General features: G+C 47.6%; 1 protein-coding gene across 1 annotated transcript in view; it reads right to left on the bottom strand.

Annotated features, from left to right (window-relative positions):
• Positions 1 to 26,525, bottom strand: part of COBL (cordon-bleu WH2 repeat protein) — a 346,405-nt gene that overhangs the window by 163,298 nt on the left and 156,582 nt on the right. The window contains exons 6-10 of the mRNA XM_068973146.1: positions 23,575 to 23,778; positions 13,496 to 13,706; positions 10,655 to 10,883; positions 9,134 to 9,178; positions 1,667 to 1,764 (exon numbers count right to left, since the gene is read on the bottom strand). Of these exons, the coding sequence (XP_068829247.1) occupies positions 1,667 to 1,764; positions 9,134 to 9,178; positions 10,655 to 10,883; positions 13,496 to 13,706; positions 23,575 to 23,778 (787 nt within the window). The remainder of the gene's footprint in view (positions 1 to 1,666; positions 1,765 to 9,133; positions 9,179 to 10,654; positions 10,884 to 13,495; positions 13,707 to 23,574; positions 23,779 to 26,525) is intronic.

Below are 26,525 nucleotides of genomic sequence, written 5' to 3'. Positions count from 1 at the left end.
TCCGGTGGCTCAGCGGCAGAGACCCATCACCAAGCAGAGGTGTGTGCGCTAAGTCACTCAATCGTGTCCAAGTTTTTGCCAAGCAGGAGATGTGGTTTCAATCCCTGGGCAGGGAAGATCCCCTGAGGAGATGACACCCCACTCCAGTATTCTTGACGGGAGAATCACAAGGATAGAGAAGCCTGGTGGGCTACAGTCCAGGGGCTCGCAAGAGTCAGACATGGCTTAGCAACTAAACAACGTGTAAGACAGCTAGCTAGTGGGAAGCTGCTATATAGTACAGGGAGCTAGCTTGGTGCCCTGTCATCACCCACAGAGCTAAGCTAAGTTACAGCGCTCAGCTAAGTTATCCACTTAGGAGGGCGTGGGAGGGAGGGATATATGTACAAAAATAGCTGAGTCACTTCTGTTGCACAGCAGAAACTAACACAACGTTGTAAAATCCCAGCCTGCCAATGTAGGAAACGTAAGAGACTTGGGTTCGATCCCTGGGTCCAGAAGAGCCCCCGGAGGAGGGCATGGCAACCCACTCCAGTACTCTTGCCTGGAGAATCCCATGGACAGAGGAGCCTGGCAGGCTGTGATCCACAGCGTTGCAGAGTCAGACACTACTGAAATGACCTAGCAGGCATGCACGCATGTGAAACATTACACTCCAGTGCTTTTTAAAAGCAATAAGCTGAGATTTGGGAGAAACTCCTGAGTTCTCTCTGGCCACAAGCTTCCACCCAATCTGCTCACTAAGCTCTCACGGGTGAACCAAAGCCAACCCAGGATCTAATCCTGGGACTCTGAGCAAGTTTATTTATTTCTTTGTGCCCCAGCATCCTCAATGGGACCCAAGGTAATGGCTATACAGGCCCCATGGGCTCTGGAAGGTCAAGACCCATGCAGGCTGGTGCACAGACACAGAGGTCCAATGATAGGAAGAGAAGGCTCTGGACCAACCTGGGTTCACCCTCCTCACACCTCCTCTAACGCTCTGTGGATGGTGGACGCTTCCAAACCCAGCTGGTGGGTTAAATGCTAATGTTCCACACAACAGTTCTTTTTCTCATGCCATCTACTAGTGAGGAGAAAATACTTGACACAGCAAAATAAAGCTTTTAAAGCCAACATAATAGGCTTACAAGCACTTCCTTTCTTTGTAGCTAGAAGGCATATATGGCTTGAGAATTTCCAAGATGACTTTAAGTGTCTTCATTTTTTGTTCTCTGCATTATGACTCCCCTGGCGGGTCAGATGGTCAAGAATTAGCCTGCAATGTGGGAGATCCGGGTTCGATCCATGGGTAGGGAAGATCCCCTGGAGAAGGGGATCTTTGGGTAAATGTAACCTAAACCACACATTCAGGCATCCATCCACCCAGAGGATGTTTACTTAGCTTCAGCCTCCCATCAGGACTGTGCAGGGACCAGCAGAGAAGGCTCATGGCTTCGGCTTCATGTTCTGTTGGTAAATAGAACACCATCCCCCAAGACCACTTAGGACTCAAGTGCAGGGTATGGGCAGGCATTTCAGGGCACACTGACACGATATGCTCCCTTTTCCCTGAAGGGATTAATATGCTTACATATATTAAGGAAAATTCCAAGACAGGCAGAGGACAAACATTTCAAAAAACTCTGTACAGAACATAGAATCACATGTGTATGTAATCAATTACCTTACTATTGCTTCTTTTATTAACTTTGAAAAATCCCAGAAATTTTTTCTTCTCTTTGTCTGTCTCGTCGTTGCTGAGTGAAGATTTTCTAAAGGTTTCTGAAAAAAAAAATAGAAGTACTAAGTTATTTTCAGCATATGAACCAAGAGATTAAACACTTTAAAAATCTCAACAAGGGCTTCTTTGTTTTACTCTACTCTTAGACTTTTATTTCATTCTTATAAGAGAATAAAACCATTAACTACTTCTTTCAAAGCATTTTGAGCCACCTCAAAACCCCCAGCTGGGTTTATGAAATTAGTAAATGTTTTTACAATCTTTGGTATTAAAAAAAAAAAATAAATCCAAAAGTTCTAGGGCGGTACTGTGCAACGGAAAAATAAAAGGATGATATAGGTAATTTTATTTTTATTTTTTTTGCTACCCATGGTTTTATTGAGGTATGATCGCAAATATAGGTAATTTTAGATTCTCTAGTAGATGCATCAAAAAAGAAGCAGATGAAATTAATTTCTACATGTTTTAGTTACCCAATAGATCTAAAATATTATCATTCTATCACATAATCCATATAAAAGTATTAATGCACTGTCATATTCATTTTGGTACGAAGCCTTCAGAATGCAGTGTGCCTGGCACAGTGCGTCTCGACTGGGACTGGCCACAAGTCACGTGCTGCCGATCACGCCTGGCTGTGACCATCAGACTGGACAGCACAGCTCTCGCGACTGAGACATCTGTGCAAAACACCTGCGTTACGCATCGCGAGGGTGGCGGTCCAAGACGGAGCTAAGCAAGTGCATTCACAGCTGCCCTGCCTGCAGGGCCCACTGGTTTCCAGAACTTGGAGGGACCGCACTGGCTTCCCCGGGGACGACTGAGACAGCCGCATCAGGCCCCCGTGTGACCTACATCCGCGGATTTTCCTCCCTCTACATCAACCAGAATGTTTTCCTTTCCATTTCAGTCTCTAGGGGCCCATTTTTCTTCTATTCTGTTCTTTTATTCTGGACCTCTGAATGCTCTTCTCCTTTTCCTGGAGTTTTCTTCGTTGGGATTTGTCAAGCTAGAATGGCGACGCTGGGGTTCTAGGTGAGGACACCGGAGCCCAGGCAGGGAGCTGAGGACAGAGGCACGAGCTGTGGTCTCCAGGGTGGGGCGGGACTACCCGCAGCAGCGTCCCTGGGGCCTGGGGCCTGGGGCCATAGGAGACGCCCACATGCGAGACTCTGGCATAGGGCCCAGCATCCTGCACTCAAAAAGCACCCTCACTCTGGGTGCATAAGCTGTGGGGACTGCTTGACAGCTAGGGGAGCAGCAGGTAAGGGCGCTGAGGTGCAGGCGTGCTCTGGCCCCAGTATACTCATCTTCAGGTAAGGGCGCTGCGGTGTGGGCGTGCTCTGGCCCCAGTATACTCATCTGCAGGTAAGGGGGCTGTGGTGTGGGCGTGCTCCGGCCCCAGTATACTCATCTGCAGGTAAGGGCGCTGCGGTGTGGGCATGCTGTGGCCCCAGTATACTCATCTGCAGGTAAGGGCGCTGCGGTGTGGGCGTGCTCTGGCCCCAGTATACTCATCTTAAGGTAAGGGCGCTGCGGTGTGGGCGTGCTCTGGCCCCAGTATACTCATCTGCAGGTAAGGGCGCTGCGGTGTGGGCATGCTCTGGCCTCAGTATACTCATCTGCAGGTAAGGGGGCTGTGGTGTGGGCGTGCTCTGGCCCCAGTATACTCATCTGCAGGTAAGGGCGCTGCGGTGTGGGCATGCTGTGGCCCCAGTATACTCATCTGCAGGTAAGGGCGCTGCGGTGTGGGCGTGCTCTGGCCCCAGTATACTCATCTGCAGGTAAGGGCGCTGCGGTGTGGGCATGCTCTGGCCCCAGTATACTCATCTGCAGGTAAGGGCGCTGCGGTGTGGGCATGCTGTGGCCCCAGTATACTCATCTGCAGGTAAGGGTGCTGCGGTGTGGGTGTGCTCTGGCCCCAGTATACTCATCTTAAGGTAAGGGCGCTGCGGTGTGGGCGTGCTCTGGCCCCAGTATACTCATCTTAAGGTAAGGGCGCTGTGGTGTGGGCGTGCTCTGGCCCCAGTATACTCATCTGCAGGTAAGGGCGCTGTGGTGTGGGCGTGCTCTGGCCCCAGTATACTCATCTGCAGGTAAGGGCGCTGCGGTGTGGGCATGCTCTGGCCCCAGTATACTCATCTGCAGGTAAGGGCGCTGCGGTGTGGGCGTGCTCTGGCCCCAGTATACTCATCTGCAGGTAAGGGCGCTGCGGTGTGGGCGTGCTCTGGCCCCAGTATACTCATCTGCAGGTAAGGGCGCTGCGGTGAGGGCGTGCTCTGGCCCCAGTATACTCATCTGCAGGTAAGGGCGCTGCGGTGAGGGCGTGCTCTGGCCCCAGTATACTCATCTGCAGGTAAGGGCGCTGCGGTGTGGGCGTGCTCTGGCCCCAGTATACTCATCTGCAGGTAAGGGCGCTGCGGTGTGGGCGTGCTCTGGCCCCAGTATACTCATCTGCAGGTAAGGGCGCTGCGGTGAGGGCGTGCTCTGGCCCCAGTATACTCATCTGCAGGTAAGGGCGCTGCGGTGTGGGCGTGCTCTGGCCCCAGTATACTCATCTGCAGGTAAGGGCGCTGCGGTGAGGGCGTGCTCTGGCCCCAGTATACTCATCTGCAGGTAAGGGCGCTGCGGTGAGGGCGTGCTCTGGCCCCAGTATACTCATCTGCAGGTAAGGGCGCTGCGGTGAGGGCGTGCTCTGGCCCCAGTATACTCATCTGCAGGTAAGGGCGCTGTGGTGTGGGCGTGCTCTGGCCCCAGTATACTCATCTGCAGGTAAGGGCGCTGCGGTGAGGGCGTGCTCTGGCCCCAGTATACTCATCTGCAGGTAAGGGCGCTGCGGTGTGGGCGTGCTCTGGCCCCAGTATACTCATCTGCAGGTAAGGGCGCTGCGGTGTGGGCGTGCTCTGGCCCCAGTATACTCATCTGCAGGTAAGGGCGCTGCGGTGTGGGCATGCTCTGGCCCCAGTATACTCATCTGCAGGTAAGGGCGCTGTGGGGTGGGCGTGCTCTGGCCCCAGTATACTCATCTGCAGGTAAGGGGGCTGCGGGGTGGGCGTGCTCTGGCCCCAGTATACTCATCTGCAGGTAAGGGGGCTGCGGGGTGGGCGTGCTCTGGCCCCAGTATACTCATCTTATGGTAAGGGCACTGAGGTGTGGGCATGCTCTGGCCCCAGTATACTCATCTGCAGGTAAGGGCGCTGCAGTGAGGGCGTGCTCTGGCCCCAGAATACTCATCTGCAGGTAAGGGCGCTGTGGGGTGGGCGTGCTCTGGCCCCAGTATACTCATCTGCAGGTAAGGGGGCTGCGGGGTGGGCGTGCTCTGGCCCCAGTATACTCATCTGCAGGTAAGGGGGCTGCGGGGTGGGCGTGCTCTGGCCCCAGTATACTCATCTTATGGTAAGGGCACTGAGGTGTGGGCGTGCTCTGGCCTCAGTATACTCATCTGCAGGTAAGGGCGCTGTGGTGTGGGCGTGCTCTGGCCCCAGTATACTCATCTTAAGGTAAGGGCACTGAGGTGTGGGTGTGCTCTGGCCCCAGTATACTCATCTGCAGACTGAGCCTGGCACACTCAAGTGCCACCAGGCCTCTATGACCATTATTATCCACTGATCTGTTGACACCTTGAAAGCCATTCATCTGTTCTTTTCTTCCAAGACACAGATGCGGCCAGAGGAGAAAACATTTAGGTGATGCCAAGAGTCGGACGCGACTGAGCGACTTCACTTTCCCTTTTCACTTTCATGCATTGGAGAAGGCAATGGCAACCCACTCCAGTGTTCTTGCCTGGAGAATCCCAGGGACGGGGGAGCCTGGTGGGCTGCCTTCTCTGGGGTCGCACAGAGTCGGACCCGACTGAAGCGACTCAGCAGCAGCAGCAGGAGAACGGGAAAGTGAGTTACTCCACAGTGCTGCCAAGTGCCGAGGGGCAGGGCGCCAGTCCACTGCCACCATGGGGACTGGATTTCACAAACTCTGCCGCCAAAATACCAACCCGAACCAGGCAGACTCAATGAACTGCTCATCTGCTCATCTAGAATTCCATATTCCAACTAGAGAACCCGGCACGGAAGTCAGTGCCCCTGCAACATGCATTAACACAATACCGTCTTCACAGTGAAGCAAAAACCAAGCCCCTGGGTCCCTTCAAGCTGTCAGTAGCAAAGGCTCCCATTTTAGTCACAAGGGTCAGGCCTCTCAGCTGCATGCAGGTGGCTCTGGCCCGGCCCATCAGCAGCCTCACAACACACGACAACCAAACCAGCAAGGAGAGCGGCTTCAGCGGTGAGGTATGCACCTCCCCAATACGCATGTGTTCATGGGGTTCATGGTTAATGGCATCAAACCCTTTGTTAGGCACAGAGCCTTTAGTAAAATATTCTGTACTACAGAGTAAGACTGTACATGAATGAACAACAGTATGCACCAACGTGTGTGTGTGTGTTTTATTTTTTAATTGAAGGCAATTGCTTTACAGAATTGTAAACTGCTCTACAGAAATGACAGAAACCAACTGGTTTCTATCAAAGATCAACATGAATCAGTCATAGGTTTACCCATGCCCCCTCCCGCGTGAACTTCCCTCCCACCTCCCTCCCAAGCCCACCCATCTAGGTTGTTTCTAGAACTGACTGCTCTGTGACTGGATGTGCAAAGTGCAGGATATGACAGTGCCTGAGAGTTGAGGGAGCAAGAACACACCACAGGCACACGGGCTGTTACGTCAACCTCACCACCACAGACCGGGTCAAAATCAAGCCTCTCATTTCTCTCCCTGGACGGGCAGCGGCGAGTCTTCAGCATCAGGATGGAGGCTCTGGCCACCCCAGCACAGCGTCACCCCTTCAGGCCCAAGAGACTGCAGCCCCCAGCCGTCCAGCTCTGAGCTGAGGCCCAGGCACTGTCTAATCTGTGCCTCTAGACTGATAGAGCCCCTGGTGAGGTGTGCGACGGGCAGGCACTGGGGGAAGGATGATGTGGGGAACAGAGCGGGAGCACTTGGCTCTCCTGACAGTGTTCCCATCAGCCAAAGCGCCACGTGGTACCCAGTCAGGCCTGGAGAAAAATACTCATTTAGGAGCCTGAATCCATCGCTCTAAATGTGTAACAATTTGAGCGTGGAATTTATTTTGACGTATTCTCATTTACTAAGACTTAAATATGAATACAAGTGGGGGGGAGGACATACTTCATCCTCAAAGCACATACTGTTTGGACACATCAGGATGACTTAGAAGGTGATACAGGTGAGCTGCGGGATGCAGCAGGGACCCCTGAGGACTGGCTCATCTGAAACACCCACTCTTCCGGATGTGGAAACAGAACAGCCGGCCGCAAGGGGAACCAGGTCTGCACTGCGTGAAAACAACATTTGTAAGTGCCCATCCTCATCACAGGACTGCTGCGTACGGGGTCAAAAAAGAACAGTCATAATAGGTCTGATCCAGCTTTTCCACGCTTGCAGCTAGATGGTACACCAACATCAAATCACTCAGAACTGATAAAGCCTTCACATCTATGAGCTTTCTGTTCAAAACAACTATCTGTTCATGGTGCTGCTTTTTTTTTATTGGACTATAGTTGATTTACAATATTGTGTTAGTTTCAAGAGTAAAGCAAAGTGATTCAGTTACCCATATACATAGATACATGTATATATACACACTCTTTCCAGATTGTTTTCCATTACAGGTTATTATAAATATCGAGTATACTTCCCTGTGCTATCCAGTATGTCTTTGTTGTTATTTTATATACAGCAGTGTGTATATGTTAACCCTCAACTCCTAATTTATCCCTCCCCCACTTTCCTCTTTGGTAACTGTAAGTTTATTTTCTATGTTTGTGAGGCTATTTATGCTTTGTAAGTAAGTTCATTTTTATCATTTTTTTTTTAGGTTTCACATATAAGTGACATCATATGTTTGTCTTTATCTCCCTCACTTCACTGAGTAAGATCATCTCCAGGTCCATCCATGTTACTGCAAACGGCATTATTTCATTCTTGCTATGGCTGAGTAATATTCCACTGTTGCCATACCTTCTTTATCCATTCGAAGGTTAATGAATCTTCGGGTTGTTGCCATGTCTTGGCTACTGTAAATAGTGCTCCTATGAACACTGGGATGCAAGCATCTTTTTGAATTAAGAGTTCTTCTCTTTTCCAGATGTAGGTCCAGCAGTGGGACTGCAGGATCATGTGGCAATGTTTTTAGTTCTTAAAGCAACCTACAGACTGTTCTCCATAGTGGTTGCACCGATTTACTGGGTTGGTCAAAAAGTTCATTTCAATGTCTCCATAAGATGTTACAGAAAAAAAGCCGAATGACTTTTTGGCCAATCCAATACATTCCCTCCAACAGTGCAGGAGGGCAGGGGGGCTCCTTTCTCTCCACATCTTCTCCAGCATCTATTATTCATTTATTTGTAGACTTTTAACCTATGGCCATTCTGATCAGTTTTGATTTGCATTTCTCTAATAATTACTGATGTGGAGCATCCTGTCACATGCCCATTGGCCATCCAAATGTCTTCTCTAGAGAGACATCTATGGTGTTTCTTAAAAGAGAGTCCCTCTATTTGTAGCAATAATCTGCAGCGTCTGATGGAGGAGGTAACAGATGAGGAATGTGAGGGGTGGCTGAGGCCACAGCACCGTCACTCACAGCACCCGCACTGTGGTTCCAGACCAAAGCCATGGGACTTTCTGCATTATTTTTTGTATAGAAGTGAAGTCTACTGTTAAACACTTTAACAAACGAGGACAGAAATTTCTGTAAAATATGAACATTCATAATTTTAATGATCCTCTTAGAGTATGTGTGTGTATAGTCCAAAAGGTTTATATAAATCTCAATACATGTGTATGCATACATGTCTATGTAAATATGTTCATACATATGTATATATGTATTATTAAGTATGGTACATATCTATTTATAATAAACATAATAAAGTATATAAAGTTTATAAGAAGGGAATGCAAAATCTGGACTAATCACATCCATATTTGTCTATGACAGAAAAGGTCAGATTTCACAGTGCACACTGCCCGTTTCTGCAGCGGGCAGGACAGACCCTGAAGGCAGGCAAGAACAGGTAGGAAGGATACAGTGTCTCTTGTACATGGACCGCTTCTGCTCTGCACTCAAATTCTGTGTTCATAAAGGGCCCATTTTCTACAATGACATCTTCTTTTCACACCAATCAGAACCACACAGCAAATCCTCACACAGGGGACGTTGTTCTCTTAGCCAACCAGGGAGTCAAGAAACCAAGTCGCAGCCCCAGGTCAGCCTGGCCAGACGCCCCCCGAGGGCCACCCTGCCTCCCCTCCAGTCACTCCATGCATCACTGTCCTAGCCCAGAGCCATGCAAGGCGCAGCCTGGCAGGCAGCACTGGGCTGACGGTACCTCGACAGCTCAGGGAAGGCTCCGATTTCGTTTTGGTCAGAAGAACTGGAAAAGGCAGGCAACAGAGAGTGAAGGCAGGCTTCTCAACCCACAGTAGTACTTGACAAGGCCTGCAGCTATCTGTGCCCCAAAGGAAAAGGCCAAGTGCAAAGCAGGCCTACATCACTGAACTTGATCCCCTAGAATCCTGCTACCGCCTGGCTGTTAAACACCATCCTGGAAGCAGGTGGCAGCAAAGCCTCTGTTTTCTCTAGTTGCCACCACCAGGATTTCCAGGGCAGAGCAGGCCTTGCCTGGGACACATCTCCTGCCCGTGGCCTTCACCCTTCCCCAAGCAGCTGCTGGCTGGGAGGTGGTGAAACCCCAGAGGCGCGAAGGAAAGGGCTCCTCATGGAGAGGAACGTTCTCTTCTGGGAGAGAAGCATATGGCAGGGATGCTAATCAAATATTTCACGGCCCACAGGGCACATTATGGTCCAGACGGAAGGGATGTTGGCCCCAGGTGCAGCACACACCCCCTAAGCCAGGTGATGCTCCTTTATTTTCTGGGAAGGTTGCCAGGGTCATAGGGCAAGGGTCCCTGGGAGGGTGCCCAAGGCAGAGAAGAGGGGGATTTGGGGCTGGGGTAGCCATTCTCCTGGTACAGCAGTGTGTCCTGTCCTGTGTGGGTACAGAAAGAGGGAGCTTGGGACTTGAGGGAGTCTCCCCTCTTGCTGCCTCACACACATTCCCGGAAGACCACAGTCTTGCTGGGCCCACTCCTTAATGCAGAGATTGGTGTTATATGCTTTTCGCAGGTATTAGGTTCTACATCTCCCAAGATGGGCTTTCCTGCTGGCTTAGATGGTAAAGAACCTGCCTGCAATCGCTGGGTTGGGAGGATCCACTGGAGAAGGGAACGGCTACCCACTCCAGTAGTTTTGCCTGGAGAACTCTATGGACAGAGGAGCCTGAAGGGCTACAGTCCATGGGGTTGTGAAGAGTTGGACATGCCTGAAGTGACTGAGTGAATGAGTGAGAAGAAATTTTGCGACTGATCTCGATCACGAGCAATGTTTGAGACCTGGGAGTATTTAATGGCAACTGAAAAGGAAATCCAGGAGAAGATGGTTCACTTGTGGTTTCTGAGAAGTTCTTTCAGAGCAAAAGCCCTAGTATTCTCATTTTTCCCCTTTCTACATATTTCATGGACGCTCACAGGAGACAAGGGGTAATGGGTATGCTCACTACTGGGGGAAATGGAGAAGGAAATGGCAACCCACTCCAGTATTCTTGCCTGGAGAATCCCATGGACAGAGGAGCCTGCTGAGCCATAGTCCATAGGGTCACAAAGAGTCAGACATGACTGAAGCGACTGGGGGAAAGAGGTGTAATTACAGTCTGTGTATTTTACTTCCCACCCACTCCCGCTCTGGTTTGGACACAATTGGAGATGCCTGCAAACGTGTTTCCCCATCGCTCTGCATAAGGGCACACAGGCAGAATCAGTGGCACCACATCAAAGACCCAAGGTGGCCTCACCTCTCTTGTTGTCCCAGGCATACAACTCCTTTATCCCCAGCTCGTTCAGGGACTTGGAAAGCTCCAGCTCCTCACCAGCCACGTTGTCCCTGAGGAGCACCACGTGCTCTGGGCTGACCTCACACTTGGCGCAGATGACCGGGAGGATGCTCTGCAGGGGCACCTCGGGGCTCACACGCACCACCGCCTTCTGCGTGCGCAGGTAATTCACCACTAGGCGCACCGTTTTCTGGAAAACACACCAGGCAGAATTCCATAAGCACATCTTCCCACAGCTCTGTTTACACTACAATGGAGCAGGGCAATATTTCCTTTGGACCAAGTTCTTCCAAAAGCCACTGGTTGTGGGGGAAAAGAGCAGACCGAATAGGGAACGGTAACTGTCTAGAACAATTAATTGACCTTCCCATCTCTTTTGCTAATGAACAAACTGTGAGTGAAAGGGGGAAATGAGCAGCAGCGAGGATCCCAATTTGAAATCTAACACATACGTTGTCTTTCAAGGATTCTAAACAGACCTGAGCACAAGGCACTAATATATTTTCTAAAGGGAAATACTTTGGATCTATGGTGAACAATCCAAGATAAGGAAAAAGCATCACAAAACATCAAATTTTTGTTAAAGAAGCTAAAATGCCCAGATATATTCATATCTAGTATCATGTTGATACATGAATTAATATTCATATATATACACTACACACATATATTTAAGCTAGAAAAATATATAGGCTCAGATGGTAAAGAATCTACCTACACTGCAGGAGACCTGGGTTTGACCCCTGGGTTGGGAAGATCCTCTGGAGAAAGGAATACTTACCCACTCCAGTATTCTTGCCTGGAGAATTCCATGGACAGAGAAGCCTGGAGTGTTACAGTCTATGGGGTTGCAATATCAAGTTTTCATTTAAGAAGCTAAAATACCCACATAAATATATTCATATATATTATAATGTTAACATATAAATCTGGAGAAGGCAGTGGCACCCCACTCCAGTACTCTTGCCTGGAGAATTCCTTGGATGGAGGAGCCTGGTGGGCTGCAGTCCATGGGGTCGCTAAGAGTCGGACATGACTGCACGACTTCCCTTTCACTTTTCACTTTCACGCATTGGAGAAGGCAATGGCAACCCACTCCAGTGTCCTTGCCTGGAGAATCCCAGGGATGGGAGAGCCTGGTGGGCTGCTGTCTCTGGGGTCGCACAGAGTCGGACACGACTGAAGTGACTTAGCAGCAGCAGCAGCAACATATAAATCAATTTTCATAAATATGCACTGCACACATATATTTAAGCTAGAAAAATAGAGACATATAAATATAATAGGCATATAATAATACTGATAGCTATTATAATCGGAAAGAAAAAAATCCATTTGTCTAAAGCTGATTGTAAACGTCTGCAGATCGAGGGGCCCATTGGAAGCTGTGGCAGGCCGAGGTTCAAGCAGTCAGCTTCTGTTTGGCCTTTACTGGTCACCACAGTGCTCTAAGATCCTGAGGAGTGCCAACTGAATGACATAGGTCTCACACTCCCTTCCAATCCGAGGCCAGGGTTTAACGAATTTTAGAAGGAAAGATGGAACCATGAATCTTTTCCATGCTTCTCAAATTGAACTCCTATATAACCCTGGGCTCAACTGCCCCTGGAATTTGCAGCTAGGGTTCAGGAAGGTAAGAAAAGTCACAGAGTATAAAAGGAATTTCCTTGAACATTGATTTTAATTGAAGAATTAGGGGAAACTCAGAATATGCGTGTGTGTGCGTGCATGCTTTTGCCTCCGACTCTGCAACCCCATGGACTGTAGCCCACCAGGCTCCTCTGTCAGTGGAATTTTCCAGGCAAGAATACTGGAGTGGGTTTCCATTTCCTTCTCTGGGGGATCTTCCCCACCCAAGGATTGAGTCTGAGTCTCCTGTGTCTCCTGCATTGGCAGGCAGATTCTTTGCCACTGAACCACCTAGATATGGCACCAATTAAAAGTTATTAATTATCTAAACCTAGAGGACATGACCTGTTGGCCAAAGTATCATGTTTAAAAATAAGGGAATTTAGGAGATAGTTCAATAATCTAAAAGAATGAAATAGCATTGATTTTCATTGGAGATAAAGGATAAAAGCTTTATTAAAAAGTACAGTAAGCAGATGAAGCTATCTTTAATCAATATGAAAAAGCCTGAAACCTATGCATAAAATTTCTCCAAGGACAAGGAGTAAGTATTTCTAACATCAATTTTTCTAAAGGGAATCCCCTTCTATTTCGTTTCTCAGAGAAGATCTTAGAATCTTCTACATATTCCAATCTCTGCCATGGACAGAAAGGCCTCCAGAACTCTACTGGAACCTTTGGGACTAGTCAAGTAGGGTAGTCATTGGCTATTTGTGTTATTTCAATTAAATATAAGAAATGCAAAGTTCAGTTTTTCGATCACACTAGCTGCATTTCATATGCTCAGCGGCTATGTGTAATCAGGGGCTGTTGGTTCGCAGGGAACAGAATTATAGACCATTTCCATCTTTGGAGAAAGCCCCTGATTAAAAGATGGAAAGAATCTTTGCAGAAAGCATTAATGCATGGCTCTGCTCTAGAGTGGGTCCTTTTTTTGACATCTAAAGGAGCAGTGTTACACAATGCACATTATTCAAAAGCTGTGAACTTAGGTCTCCTAAAACTCAGTTTAGGGCCTAACTTTGCCTACCATGAAAGTGCAAACCTCAACCATGGCATGTGAAATTTAGACAGGAGAGACCCCAGTGGCCCCCTCCGCTACACCTGCCGCACCCTGGGTCCCAGGAAACTGCACACGTCCTTACATGACACACGGACTCCCGTGCTACTGACCTCAGGCACCTTAGGGGGAACAGGCTTAACTTTCGTTTCAGGAACTTTTTCTTTCAGAAATACGGTGTGCACATTCAAGGTCCCAACTAAAGTATTTGGCTTAAAATTCAAAGGCTGTTGGGTTTCTGAAGACCGGATCTCCAGGGCATGGTTGGAAGGATTCAGGTGGTTCTGAAGGCAAAGTTCAACCAGTAGGTCCATCATTGCGTGGCTGGAAGAGAGAAACAAACCACGGTCAGGGGGAATATTGGCACTCTGCCTTCTGCTGGTTGAGAGAGGTCAGGACTAACGCACCAGTGGGTAGAGGAGCAAACGGTCATCCTTATGAAGAAAGAGAACAGCCGCTGGTTATTTCCTCACTCGTGACTCTACAGAGGTATCTTAATGCATTCAACACTAAGCAACCACAGTACCGAAACCACCATCAAAATCAGAATAGCTGGGCAAATAGTTGCATTTCTAGGTAAGCTCATGAGTATGTTGACCTCAATCTTGTAAGATCAGCACAGATGATATTAACTTCTGGGCACAAGGTATAAAATTTTCATTCTTTGCAAATATAGTGTATCTTAAACAGCAAAATTTTAAGTTGAAGAAGACAATGGCTTTCTTTATAGCTAGAAAGTATGCTTTTTAAAGACAGAGAAAATGAAAATCATGTTATTGAAATGTCAAAAACTTTTATAATGTCTCCTAACACAGATCATTACTTACTAAGGGCGCTAAAACAGAGTGGATTGTCCCAAAGAATAGGAAACTTCATTTCCATCATTCATATTAAGCTGGCAGATGCTTTTATATTTCAAGCTGGCCTGTCTTTTCCTACACATTTCCTGAGCAGTGGGGCATAAATCCCTCACAAAAGTGTAGGTCTTGTCTTCTGATCTATTTCTTAACCAGGAATTGGCATGGCAATTATTTCAGGTGATAGTGGAGTTTTCCAGGTGTCTGGCCCTCAGGCGTGTGCAGACCGAGGACTCACGCACACCTGTGAACGCGCAAGCTGCCCGCCATCTGGTCGCCATGCACCATGAGGGCTATAGCGCTGAACACTGACACACAGGCAAAGCTTCAAGACGCCCTGTTTCCCCAAAAATATCAATGATGTTCTTGCTGACACAAAACATCTAACAGCCATCTCCATGACGATACTTACTCCCACCTACTATCCAGCAGGTAGTTAGGTGACAGCCTATGTTCTAGCCAGGAGACCCTGGAGTCACACCTAGGAGACTCAGCACCCCACTGGTTCCCAGGACTCTGAAAGGGCACTCGGTGGGGCCAGGGCAGTACTAACCCTCACAAGGGCTATGAAGGTGGGCATGCTGGCTAGTGATGCTGTCAGCTTGGATTCCCTCAGCCTCAGAAAAAAAAAAAATCATCATTTTCTCATAAGTTTAATACATCAAAACAGGAAGTGACATCACCAAAGACTTCAAGACACCAAAGTCCATGAAAAAGAGACTTCCATGGAAAAGTTAGCATAGAAAAGAGAGTTCTAAGGATGCTATAATAATGACCTATTATCGTTACCATGTTCTGTGTGTCCCCCATTAGCCCAGAGCCATTCTGTGCAGATGACACTGCTCCCTCTCATTCTCGTCATCCTGGTGGTTGGGGACCACTCTCCTCTGGTTTCCATGAGGGACGTGGAGGTGGGGTTGGCACCCGGTCCCATAAGATGCCGACTGTCACTTCACCTCTCTAAACTACACCCACAGTCGGCTGTCATGCTGTGCTTAGTTGCTCAGTCGAGTCTGACTCTTTGCAACCCATGGCCTGTAGCCTGCCAGGCTTCTCTGTCCATGGAATTCTTCAGGCAAGAAAACTGGATTAGGTAGCCATTCCCTTCTTCAGGACATCTTCCTGACCCAGGGATCGGACCCAGGTCTCTGGCATTGCAGGCTGATTCTTTACCATCTGAGACACCAGGAAAGCCCACATCCATAGTCTACTGACACCAAATAAACCAATATGGGTAAATTCTCAAACCAAAAGTTGAATTAATCTTAGACGATAAACCACAAAGATTACCAAAGCAACTAATGTAACCTTCTGTTCTTCGAATCCACTAATTGGTAACATGTTTGAAAGATCGAATTTAACGTGAAAGGGTGCAGACCCACTCTGGGGCTTTTCCATCACAGAGAATGAATTCTAGTAACAGCAGAATCTAGGACGTATCCTGGCATGCACTAGCAGGAGAGTGGTGTAGTATTCAGTTCTGTCTGGATAAAGAATTGGGTGCCCCCATCTCTACCAGTGGACTAGCTCTCCTCCACAATCAGTGGGTCAGCACCCACCCAGCTGTTCTTGCTCTTCTGTCATCCTTGACGACGAAGCTGCAGGGATGTTGCCAACACTTTAGGGTGGAAGCAATTCTCAACAAAACGCCTGTGAGGGAGGGGAGGGGAAGGATTTCCAAGTAGAAAATTTTATGTGCTGGAGACCTGTTTCCTCAAATTTATCATTCAGTTTGGTGAAGGGGAAAGCAAAAGCAAAAGAAAGACCATAATAATAAGATTCAGCACCACCACACCCTGTCCATGGCCTGTGCTGAAATTGTGAGCACAGGGCCCATTATCAACTCAACTGGACCAGCCAAGGGTCACAGCATTGCTTCTGAGGGCTGGGACCCAGGCCAGGCCAGAGAGTTTCTGCAGGAAAGTGGGGAGGTTTGGGGTACGAGAGGTGCTCAGACGTGGGAGATCCCTCTGGCCTGCAGGCCTCTTCCTGTGGCTCTCGGACAGACACGGCAGCCTAATACAGACTGATCTGGGTCGCATTTAAGGGGCTGGATACACAGTATAGGGGTGGACACGAGGACACGGGTCCAAAAGCATCAGTTCATCTCACGTTTCCTGGAAGGCCTCCCACTCAGGTGATTCCTCCCCAGGCTCATGGAAAGCGTGATCTGAGTTATCACTTTCTACCCCACACTTTTCTGGACAGTGTCCTCAGAAAACAGGGTGGCTGTCGTGCACTGTGAAAGTGGCTGTCAACTGGCATTTAAAGCCCCGAGCTCCAAATGGCTAGCCAGGCCTTTCAGGGTCTCTGGTGCTCCTGGAGAAAGATACCCGTAAGGAAGAGGGCACTGCAGCACCCAGCAACAAGGGGTGCATTCTGGTTGGGTTCCAATCATGAAAACTTGTGTTTTTCTTAACTGCAACCTCAGTGTCATTAACCTCTATCTCGGAGGTCATGTGACGTGAGAGTCTAAAGCTTCTCATGTCCAGGTCATATCGGGGCAGGTTGTTTTCTGTTTCTCTCTCAGTAGCTGAGTCAACCAGCCCGCTGGGGGACCTGGGACACAGCCCAGAAATCTTTAAAGTTGCCTGTCAGTGTTTGTTTTTTAAAGTGCATGTGATTTGGGGGAGAATGGATACATGTATACCTATGACTGAGTCCCTTTACTGTCTACCTGAAACTATCACAACATTGTTAATTGGCTATACTTCTTTAAAAAAAATACTTGTGAAGTTTGCATGCTACATTTAACGCAGAACTATTGCTTCCTACGTGTAAGTTAAATTTATGCTTTGATGCACCAGCTTTCTCTTGACCTGCCCAGCACTGGAGTGGAACTGTGTGTTCCCAGTGGTGCTGTAATCTTGTTAGTGGCACGTGGAGCCACAGGATGGCCAGGCCAGGAGACTCCTGGAACCTGGCTGGCCCCCGAGTCCAGGTCCACTCATCTTCCCTTCTCAATCCAGGTTCCAGCAACACTAAACTTTCCCCTTCTCACACAAACTAGCCCTTTTGCAAATGCTATTTATTTCCTTCTGTTTGCTGGGATGTCCTCTTCCCAGTGTCTCATGAAAGCTAAGAGTTCAATAATGAATAAATGATCATTTCCATTTTTTCAGTCTGTTTGGATCCCAGTCTGTTCAGTCTCCCACAAAAGGAGACTGTCTCCTAGGATGACTGGTTTAGCACCAAATCCAAAACAGTAACAGCATCTTCTATGAAAGATTAAATCATGGGTTCAGTAAAGAATACCCCCACCTTTTCACAAGGTAAGCAAGGAGTTGAGAGTTTATGATCAGCCCCTTAACCAGGCTATTTCCTTGTAGGAGAAGTTCTCATAAAGAAACTTAGTAGTAACTGGGAACTCTTGATAACATTCTGCATCAATGGAGTGATTGTGCTTTTTTTAAAACTCCTCTTAGATTTAGCTCAAAGAAGCAATGACTTAATAAGGCAAGAAACATTTGGGAGGTAGTCACTAGAAATGGTGAATTAGGACCAGGATAATCAAATGTATTATAAATTCAATAAGATTCGCCTCCCGTTAATGTCACATAAGGGTTTATATCCCAGGAATTTTCTCCGGGAGGATTTTTAAGGCAATGAAGATACTCTGTATCATACTATGATGGTGGACACATCATGATACATTTGTCCAGACCCACAGAATGTAGAGCATGGAGCGTGAACGCTGGTGTAAACTGTGGACTTCAGGGGAAATGATGTGTGATGCTGGTTCATCACTTAGGAGAGAGGCACCACTCTGGTGAGGGATGTGATGGCGGGGGAAGTCGGGTATATACAGGGCGTGTGTGAGAAATATCACTGCCTTCCTCTCAATTTTGCTGTGAACTTAAAACTGCTCTGAAAAATAAAGTCTTTTTTAAAAAGGGTATTCTTTAAGTAAAAATGTAAATCAAACTAAACCAAACCTGACTGTTAGCCTGTTACATAGAAAATGTTCCTCTGGCAGAGTCCCCTGTGCCAAAACTGCCCTTCCCAGCTTCATCCTTTCATGTCTTGGTGCTGAAGAGAAGCCAGCTCCCTTCCTTCTTCTGCAGGGGGCATGGCCCGCACCTTGATGGGCAGGTGAAGGAGGGAAGATCAGGGCTGGGCTCGCTCCCCTTCCTCTTCACCTGGGAGCAGGTGAGCTCTCTCCAGAAGAGGCACCGAGGACCATACCTATGCCATGGGGGTCTTATGCTGTTGACAAGGCCTGGGACCTGCAAATCCATGCAGAGTTGTAAACTCGGTTATTACAAAAGGGGTCTGACAGCCTGCAGCAGCAAAATCGCAGCACTGAACACCGAGAAAGGTTTCCTGTGCTCTGAGAAGAGAATGCTGCCTTCTCCTGTCCCAGGCCCCTGGGGCATGCATGCCAACTGGACAGGAGTTAGCTGACCACATCAGGATGACACAGCCCTAACACGTGAATACTTGACACCATTTATGAAGCACCCTTTTGCCTAAGGGCATTGTCCCTTCAAAGAACTTCCCTCTACTTGTCCTCCAGTTAGAGTGATGGGACCAGCATTCTCCTCGCAGGGACCCTGAGCAGTGCTGATAGCATCCTTTCTAAAAGAGCACCTATCAGAGCATCTTCCTTAAGAAAGTTCCAGAACACCTGTTCCCATGTCTCATCTAAGAACAGACTGGGACCTGTGTTTTTAAATCCAAAGAAAACTGTAAAAAACGACAGAAAGAAGAATCACTGCCATATGAAGAATATACCAGACTTTATGTACTAATGTGCTCTCCTTGTGAGAATCTTCCATGTTTGGAAATAGTGTGGTTAAGGTACTAAATGTAAATTATAGATGACCTGCTTATCCTGCAAAAAGGTGGGCATGTTCTCTGGTAAAATGAAGAGAGAAATCACACTGATAAACAGCTAGGCGATCTGGTTTCAGCGAGGGTCAGGATGTGACTTTGGCCCACTCTTATATTATTAAAGAGTAAGAAACATAAAACCAATTCCTGCAGCAAGAAGCTGCAGCGTCAGCAAGTTACAAGCTGCTAAGGGAGCCCACAGGCTGCTCCAGGAAACCTTGGGAAGGGATAAGAACTTACTACTCTGAAAAGAGAAATCTATTTTAATACTTAATCTCTACGGGTGAACCTGCTCTCATTGCTGCATTGCAAAATGGCACCATGATAACTTCTACTTTGGAAGAAAATGAAAACTAAAGATAAAATTGGAAGAATATGTTCAGTTTGAAAACATTTTTCAAAATAATGTTTTTAGTTTTCACGCAGATATTCTATCTCTCCTTGTGCATTTATAAAACCAGACCTATGTGTAATTTAAGACAGGATCTGTGGGTCAATTTTCTTAAAAAAGAAATATATAACTAGACTGATAGAAGTCATAGTTTCACATGTGTACACTTATTCACAAACTCATTAAGTAGTACACATTCAATGTGGCAGCTTTTATAGGTTAATCATACTTCAATAAAGTGATTTGCTAAAACATAACTAGAAATTGAACCCAAATATTAGTATAATAATGGTGAATAAACCTTAATACATTCACTGATAAAATTAAGTTCAGTTCAGTTGCTCAGTTGTATCTGACCCTTTGGGACCCCATGGACTGCAGCATACCAGGCCTCCCTGACCATCACAACTCCCAGAGTTTACTCAAACTCGTGTCCATTGAGTTGGTGATGCCATCCAACCATCTCATCTTCTGTCATCCCCTTCTCCTCCTGCCTTCAATCTTTCCCGGAATCAGGGTCTTTTCAAATGAGTCAGTTCTTTGCATCAGGTGGCCAAAGTAATGGAGTTTCAGCTTTAGCATCAGTCCTTCCAATGAATATTCAGGACTGATTTCCTTTAGGATGGATTGGTTGGATCTCCCTGCAACCCAAGAGACTCACAAGAGTCTTCTCCAACACCACAGTTCAAAAGCATCAATTCTTCGGCACTCAGCTTTCCTTATGGTTCAGCCCTCACACCCATCCATGACTATTGGAAAAACCATAGCCTTGACTATATGGACTTTTGTTGGCAAAGTAATGTCTCTGCTTTTGAATATGGTACCTAGGTTGGTCATAACTTTCCTTCCAAGGAGAAAGCGTCTTTTAATTTCATGGCTGCAATCACCATCTGCAGTGATTTTGGAGCCCAACAAAAGAAAGTCTGCCACTGTTTCTACTGTTTCCCCATCTATTTGCCATGAACTGATGGGACCAGATGCTATGATCTTCGTTTTCTGAATGTTGAGCTTTAAGCCAACTTTTTCATTCTCCTCTTTCACTTTCATCAAGAGGTTCTTTAGCTCTTCTTCGCTTTCTGCCATAAGGGTGGTGTTAATTGCATATCTGAGGTTATTGATATTTCTCCTGGCAATCTTGATTTCAGCTTGTGCTTCTTCCAGCCCAGCGTTTCCCATGATGTACTCTGCATATAAGTTAAATAAGCAGGGTGACAATATACAACCTTGACATACTCCTTTCCTTATTTGGAACCAGTCTGTTGTTCCATGTCCAGTTCTAACTGTTGCTTCCTGACCTGCATACAGATTTCTCAAGACGCAGGTCAGGTGGCCTGGTATTCCCATCTCTTTAAGAATTTTCCACAGTTTGTGATGATCCACACAGTCAAAGGCTTTGGCATAGTCAATAAAGCAGAAATAGAGGTTTTTCTAGAACTCTCTTGCTTTTTCTATAATCTAACGGATATTGGCAATTTGATCTCTGGTTCCTCTGCCTTTTCTAAAACCAACTTGAAGTTCACTGTTCATGTACTGTTGAAGTCTGGCTTACATGCATCTAAACCTATGATAATATGGCCTGTTTCCCAAGCTTAAGTGAGAAAAGTACACTTAGGACAGAGATCACTCTGTAAAAGAAGAAACAGAGACACTCCAGAAACCTGAGCATCTCTAGCATGAACCTGCCCACAGGAACTCCTCCCTTCTATGGATGCTGGGCCACAGGATCCAATGTGGGTCTTAACTTCTGGCTCCGGGGCCCTTCTGCTGGGAGGCAGCCACAAGGAGGGGCCCCACAGAGGAGCATGTCCGAGTGTTCCCCAATAGTATCACTTTGAAATGCTGTTTTGCATCACCTCTTGGAGGTAAAGACGTTGTATCCTAGGAGAATATTAAGGCCAGGAGCAATGTTCCTCAAATTTTTGTGTACATGGTGCATAAAATAATTTTAAAAACCTGTGAACCCCTTTGCTCCAGTAAATCATTACCTGAAATTTTCTTTATAAAACTAAAGTAGTTGCAAAGGATGAAATTTTAAATAGAATATTTTAACATAAAACTGTTATATCACTCTTTACAATGTATTGATGGGAATAAAAACACCCAGAGTGATGTGGTTATCCATTATCCATTTTTAAAATTCTCAAGCAAATGATTTTTGAAGATTTCTTCAAATTTCTTACCTCCCTTGGTTTCCTAGAAATACAACTCCCATTCACTCTTGTTTCAGAATCATACAGAAATATTTTTGTGCTTGAATGTCTTTGTAATTGATCACTCTATCATATTCTACATAATAAAGTGTATGAACATTTAGATGGAATTGTTTTCCTGTGATTTTGTTAAATTTTTAAATTACAGATTGAGCTGATAACAGTAGTACAAAAATGATTAAACAATGTGATTATGATCCATTTTGATAAATATCAAACATCATATCAAAAATTCCATTAGCATTAAAAACTATTAAAATTCTATTAGTATCAATACTCCGGAATATTATAAACGCTTTCATTGTATCTTTTACAACTGGGAAGGGATGGGAAACAAGTCAATCTGTGACCTTGGCTACGGGCACTTTGACAGGCAGATCAGGTCTAACCCTAACCCTAACCCTAATTTAGCTTGGGTGGTGAGTGTGACCTTGGCTATAGGCACCTCGACAGGCAGATCAGCTCTCAATAAGGATTCAGGTGGAAATCGAGGGTTTGGAAATTGATTCCCGTCAATGTCAACTCCATGCGTCCCACTGTGTCCCTTCATGGAAGCTTGCACTGTTTTCATCTGGAACCTTGATAAGTGGTTGCAGTCTCACCTCTGAGAGTCCGTCTGTAAGTGGATCTGAGGACGGTCCCTCAGGGGCTGCCCCCAGCTGTGCCGTGTCGGGGCCCGGGGGGCCAGCCCTGACCCCAAGCCCAGCTGTGCCGTGTCGGGGCCGTGGGGCCAGCCCTGCCCCGGGTGGCGGTCACCTACCTGGAGTCGGCTTGTGGGCCTGAGACCTCCCTCCTCTCTGAGCCAACCTCCAACAAGAGTGAAATGTGTGGCCCCCAGGATCAGGGTGAGTGTGGTGAGCTCGCTGGCACCCAGCTGGGAGGGTGAGACCCTGCATGTTGTTCCGAGGCCCAGATTTACACCCCGAGGCCTTGCACACTGCACTGTGGCCCTCCTCCTGCTGGCCCCGGCTGGGCCCTCACCTCCTGTTGACCACACTGTTCTTCCCCGAGGCCTTGCACACTGCACTGTGGCGCCTCCCCCACTGGCCCCGGCCAGGCCCTCGCATCTGTTGACCACACTGCTCTTCCCCGAGGCCTTGCACACTGCACTGTGGCCCTCCCCCTGCTGGCCCCGGCTGGGCCCTCACCTCCTGTTGACCACACTGTTCTTCCCCGAGGCCTTGCACACTGCACTGTGGCGCCTCCCCCGCTGACCCCAGCTGGGTCCTCACCTCCCGTTGACCACACTGCTCTTCCCCGAGGCCTTGCACACTGCACTGTGGCGCCTCCCCCGCTGGCCCCGGCCAGGCCCTCGCATCTGTTGACCACACTGCTCTTCCCCGAGGCCTTGCACACTGCACTGTGGCGCCTCCCCCGCTGGCCCCGGCCAGGCCCTCACCTCCCGTTGACCACACTGCTCTTCCCCGAGGCCTTGCACACTGCACTGTGGCGCCTCCCCCGCTGGCCCCGGCCAGGCCCTCACCTCCCGTTGACCACACTGCTCTTCCCCGAGGCCTTGCACACTGCACTGTGGCGCCTCCCCCGCTGACCCCGGCCAGGCCCTCGCATCTGTTGACCACACTGCTCTTCCCCGAGGCCTTGCACACTGCACTGTGGCCCTCCCCGGCTGGCCCCGGCCAGGCCCTCACCTCCCGTTGACCACACTGCTCTTCCCCGAGGCCTTGCACACTGCACTGTGGCCCTCCTCCTGCTGGCCCCGGCCGGGCCCTCACCTCCCGTTGACCACACTGCTCTTCCCCGAGGCCTTGCACACTGCACTGTGGCGCCTGCCCCGCTGGCCCCGGCTGGGCCGTCACCTCCCGTTGACCACACTGCTCTTCCCCGAGGCCTTGCACACTGCACTGTGGCGCCTCCCCCGCTGACCCCGGCCAGGCCCTCACCTCCCGTTGACCACACTTCTCTTCTCCAGCCCACTGGGCAGCACCACGGTCATGGCTACCACCCCATCGTCCAGTGAATGCTTTCTGCTGAGCTGGTTCTGTGGGGGTCCGGGGGATGCTCTGCGAGGAGATCTCTGTCCGCTATGCAAGTTGGGGGTGGCAGGCTTCCCAGGAGGCGGAGGCGCGCGAGCCTTCATCTTCCTCCTGGAAAGGCGACAAGAGGAAGGATGAGTGAGGTGGCAGCTTCCAACCTGAAGTCAACAAAGCTGTTGACAGCCAGCAGCTTCTAAGGACCCTTTCTCCTCATTGTTCATTCTTGTAAGTATTTAGGGCCTTCTGGGTCACAGGAACTTTTAAAAATCAGTATATTACAACAAGGACCTACTGTATAGCACAGAGAACTGTGTTCAATATCTTGTAATAACCTAAAACCAAAATAATCTGAAAAGGAATATATATGTGTGTGTATAACTTAGTCACTTTGCTGGGCACCAGAAACACTGTAAATCAAATATACTTCAATAAAAAAATCAACATATTGGCACTCTCCAACACTAAGAGAAAATGGACAACTAAGCAAAGTGAAGAGCACGTTTTTCTAATTGAAGTAGAGTTGATTTACAGTGCTGTGTTAATTTCAGCTGTACCAGCCAAGCGAGGCTCAGTCATACATTTAATGCATTCGTTTTCGTCTTCTTTTCCATTATGGTGTATCACAGGATGCTGAATATAGTTCCCTGTGTTACACAGTAGTTATCCATTCTACATATAAAAGCTTACATATCTGCTAGGGCCGACCACCCACTCCATCCTTCCCCCTCCCTCCTCCCCCTTGGCAGACATCAGTTTGTTCCCTATGGAGAATTCATTTTGAAAGTATGGATTCCTGGCAAGAAACAGCCTAAAGTGTGCTCCCCTCTTGGGATGGGTTGGTGTGGAAGAATCTGTTTGGTCCAGTCCTTTCTGAACCATTGAGTGGGTCACAAATTCCAGCTAATTAAGGGGGCTTCCCAGCTGGTCTATGTCGCTCTAGCTGAAATCGCTGACCCAGCTCTGGATCCGTGATTAGCTGAAGATCTGGAATCTATGAGTCCATGATACTGAGGATGTGGTGGGACTACATTAAGATGTACGAGATTACCCAGAAAATCCACCAGGCGGACACCCACAGACGCGGGCACTGTGGACAGAGGTGGCAGTTTTGAGGCAGGGGCTTCGATGATGTTTTAACACCCACCCGCTCCCCCTCGGTCTTCACCTTATTTCTGACTCTGCTTTAAATTCTTAATTCACCTTGTAGATTTCTAAACATGACAGTAAATCTCCCACTCTGATGAACATACTTGGGAATTTTTGTCTCCTCCAGATTACTCAAGGAAGGCAACTGACCTTACACAAAGTCTTATTATATATATATATATGTATATACTTATATATATTTATATATAATTTTATATTTGTACTTATATATACTTTATACTTATATATAAAATATATATATTAGTTCAGTTCAATTCAGTTGCTCAGTTGTGTCTGACTTTTTGCGACCCCATGGACCGCAGCACGCTAGGCCTCCCTGTCCATCACCAACTCCCAGAGTTTACTCAAACTCATGTCCATTGAGTCAGTGATGCCATCCAGCCATCTCATCCTCTGTCCCCTTCTCCTCCTGCCCTCAATCTTTCCCAGCATCAGGGTCTTTCCCAATGAGTCAGTTCTTTGCATCAGGTAGCCAAAGTATTGGAGTTTCAGCTTCAACATCAGTCCTTCCAATGAACACCCAGGACTGATCTCCTTTAGGATGGACTGGTTGGATCTCCTTGCAGTCCAAGGGACTCTCAAGAGTCTTCTCCAACACCACAGTTCAAAAGCATCAATTCTTTGGCCTTCAGCTTTCTTTATAGTCCAACTCTCACATCCACACATGACAACTGGAAAAACCATAGCCTTGACTAGACGGACCTTTGTTGACAAAGTAATGTCTCTGCTTTCTAATATATACATATGTGTATGTATATGGGTCTTCCTAGGTGGTGCTAGTGGTAAAGAACTCACCTGCCAATGCAGGAGACATAAGAGACATGGGTTTGATCCCTGGGTCAGGAAGATCCCCTGGAGGAGGGGATGGCAACCCACTCTGGTATTCTTACCTGAAGAATCTCATGGACAGAGGAGTTTGGTGAGCTATAGGCCATGGAGTTGCAAAGAGTCAGACGTGTCTGAGGCAACTTCACATGCATGCATGTATGTATATATGTATATGTTTGTATATATGTATGTATATACAGGGACACATTTATTTATATGCTCCTTACTTATATAGGGGATCTTCCTGACTCAGGAATCAAATCCAGGTCTCCCACACTGTAGGCAGATTCTTTACCATCTGAGCCACCAGGGAAGCCCTTCCTTATATAAAAGTTTTATTTTACATAGACCCTGGCTATTATATAGGAGCTGGCATTTACTCAGCCTCAGGACCTATGCTAACAATACCCTCAGGAAGCTCACTTCTTTCAAAACATTTTGCAACTGAGAATACTGAGTGTCAGTTAGATCCAAGCTCCCCTGGAGGCCTGGGGAGGAGGTGTGTCTGGCTTCCAGGGCCTTGTCCCATCCACCTCGCTCTCCTCCCATCTGTCCTCCTCCAGACTCCAAATGGAGGAGCCATGAAGAGGCTTGTGAGCCCTCAATGATTAACTTCTGCACAGCAATGTGCTGGGGCATTCTGTCTCAAAGCACCAGACATCAGAATTCCATTTCTAGACATTTATCCTAAAGAAACATTCCCACAAGAATGCATTGTGGGAGGGTTCAAAGATGCTCAGTACAATTCACAATGGCAAAAAAATATAAGATATTCTAACCACAGGTCAAAAAGAGGGAATTTCAATAAATGACAGTATAAAAACAATGTTATACTGGTATTGGTTAAAAATACTTTACTTTTA

The sequence above is a fragment of the Capricornis sumatraensis genome, chromosome 5 (assembly GCF_032405125.1).
Source record: "Capricornis sumatraensis isolate serow.1 chromosome 5, serow.2, whole genome shotgun sequence".
NCBI classification, from domain to species: Eukaryota; Metazoa; Chordata; class Mammalia; order Artiodactyla; family Bovidae; genus Capricornis; species Capricornis sumatraensis.
This window is presented reverse-complemented; position numbering and strand designations above follow the sequence as displayed.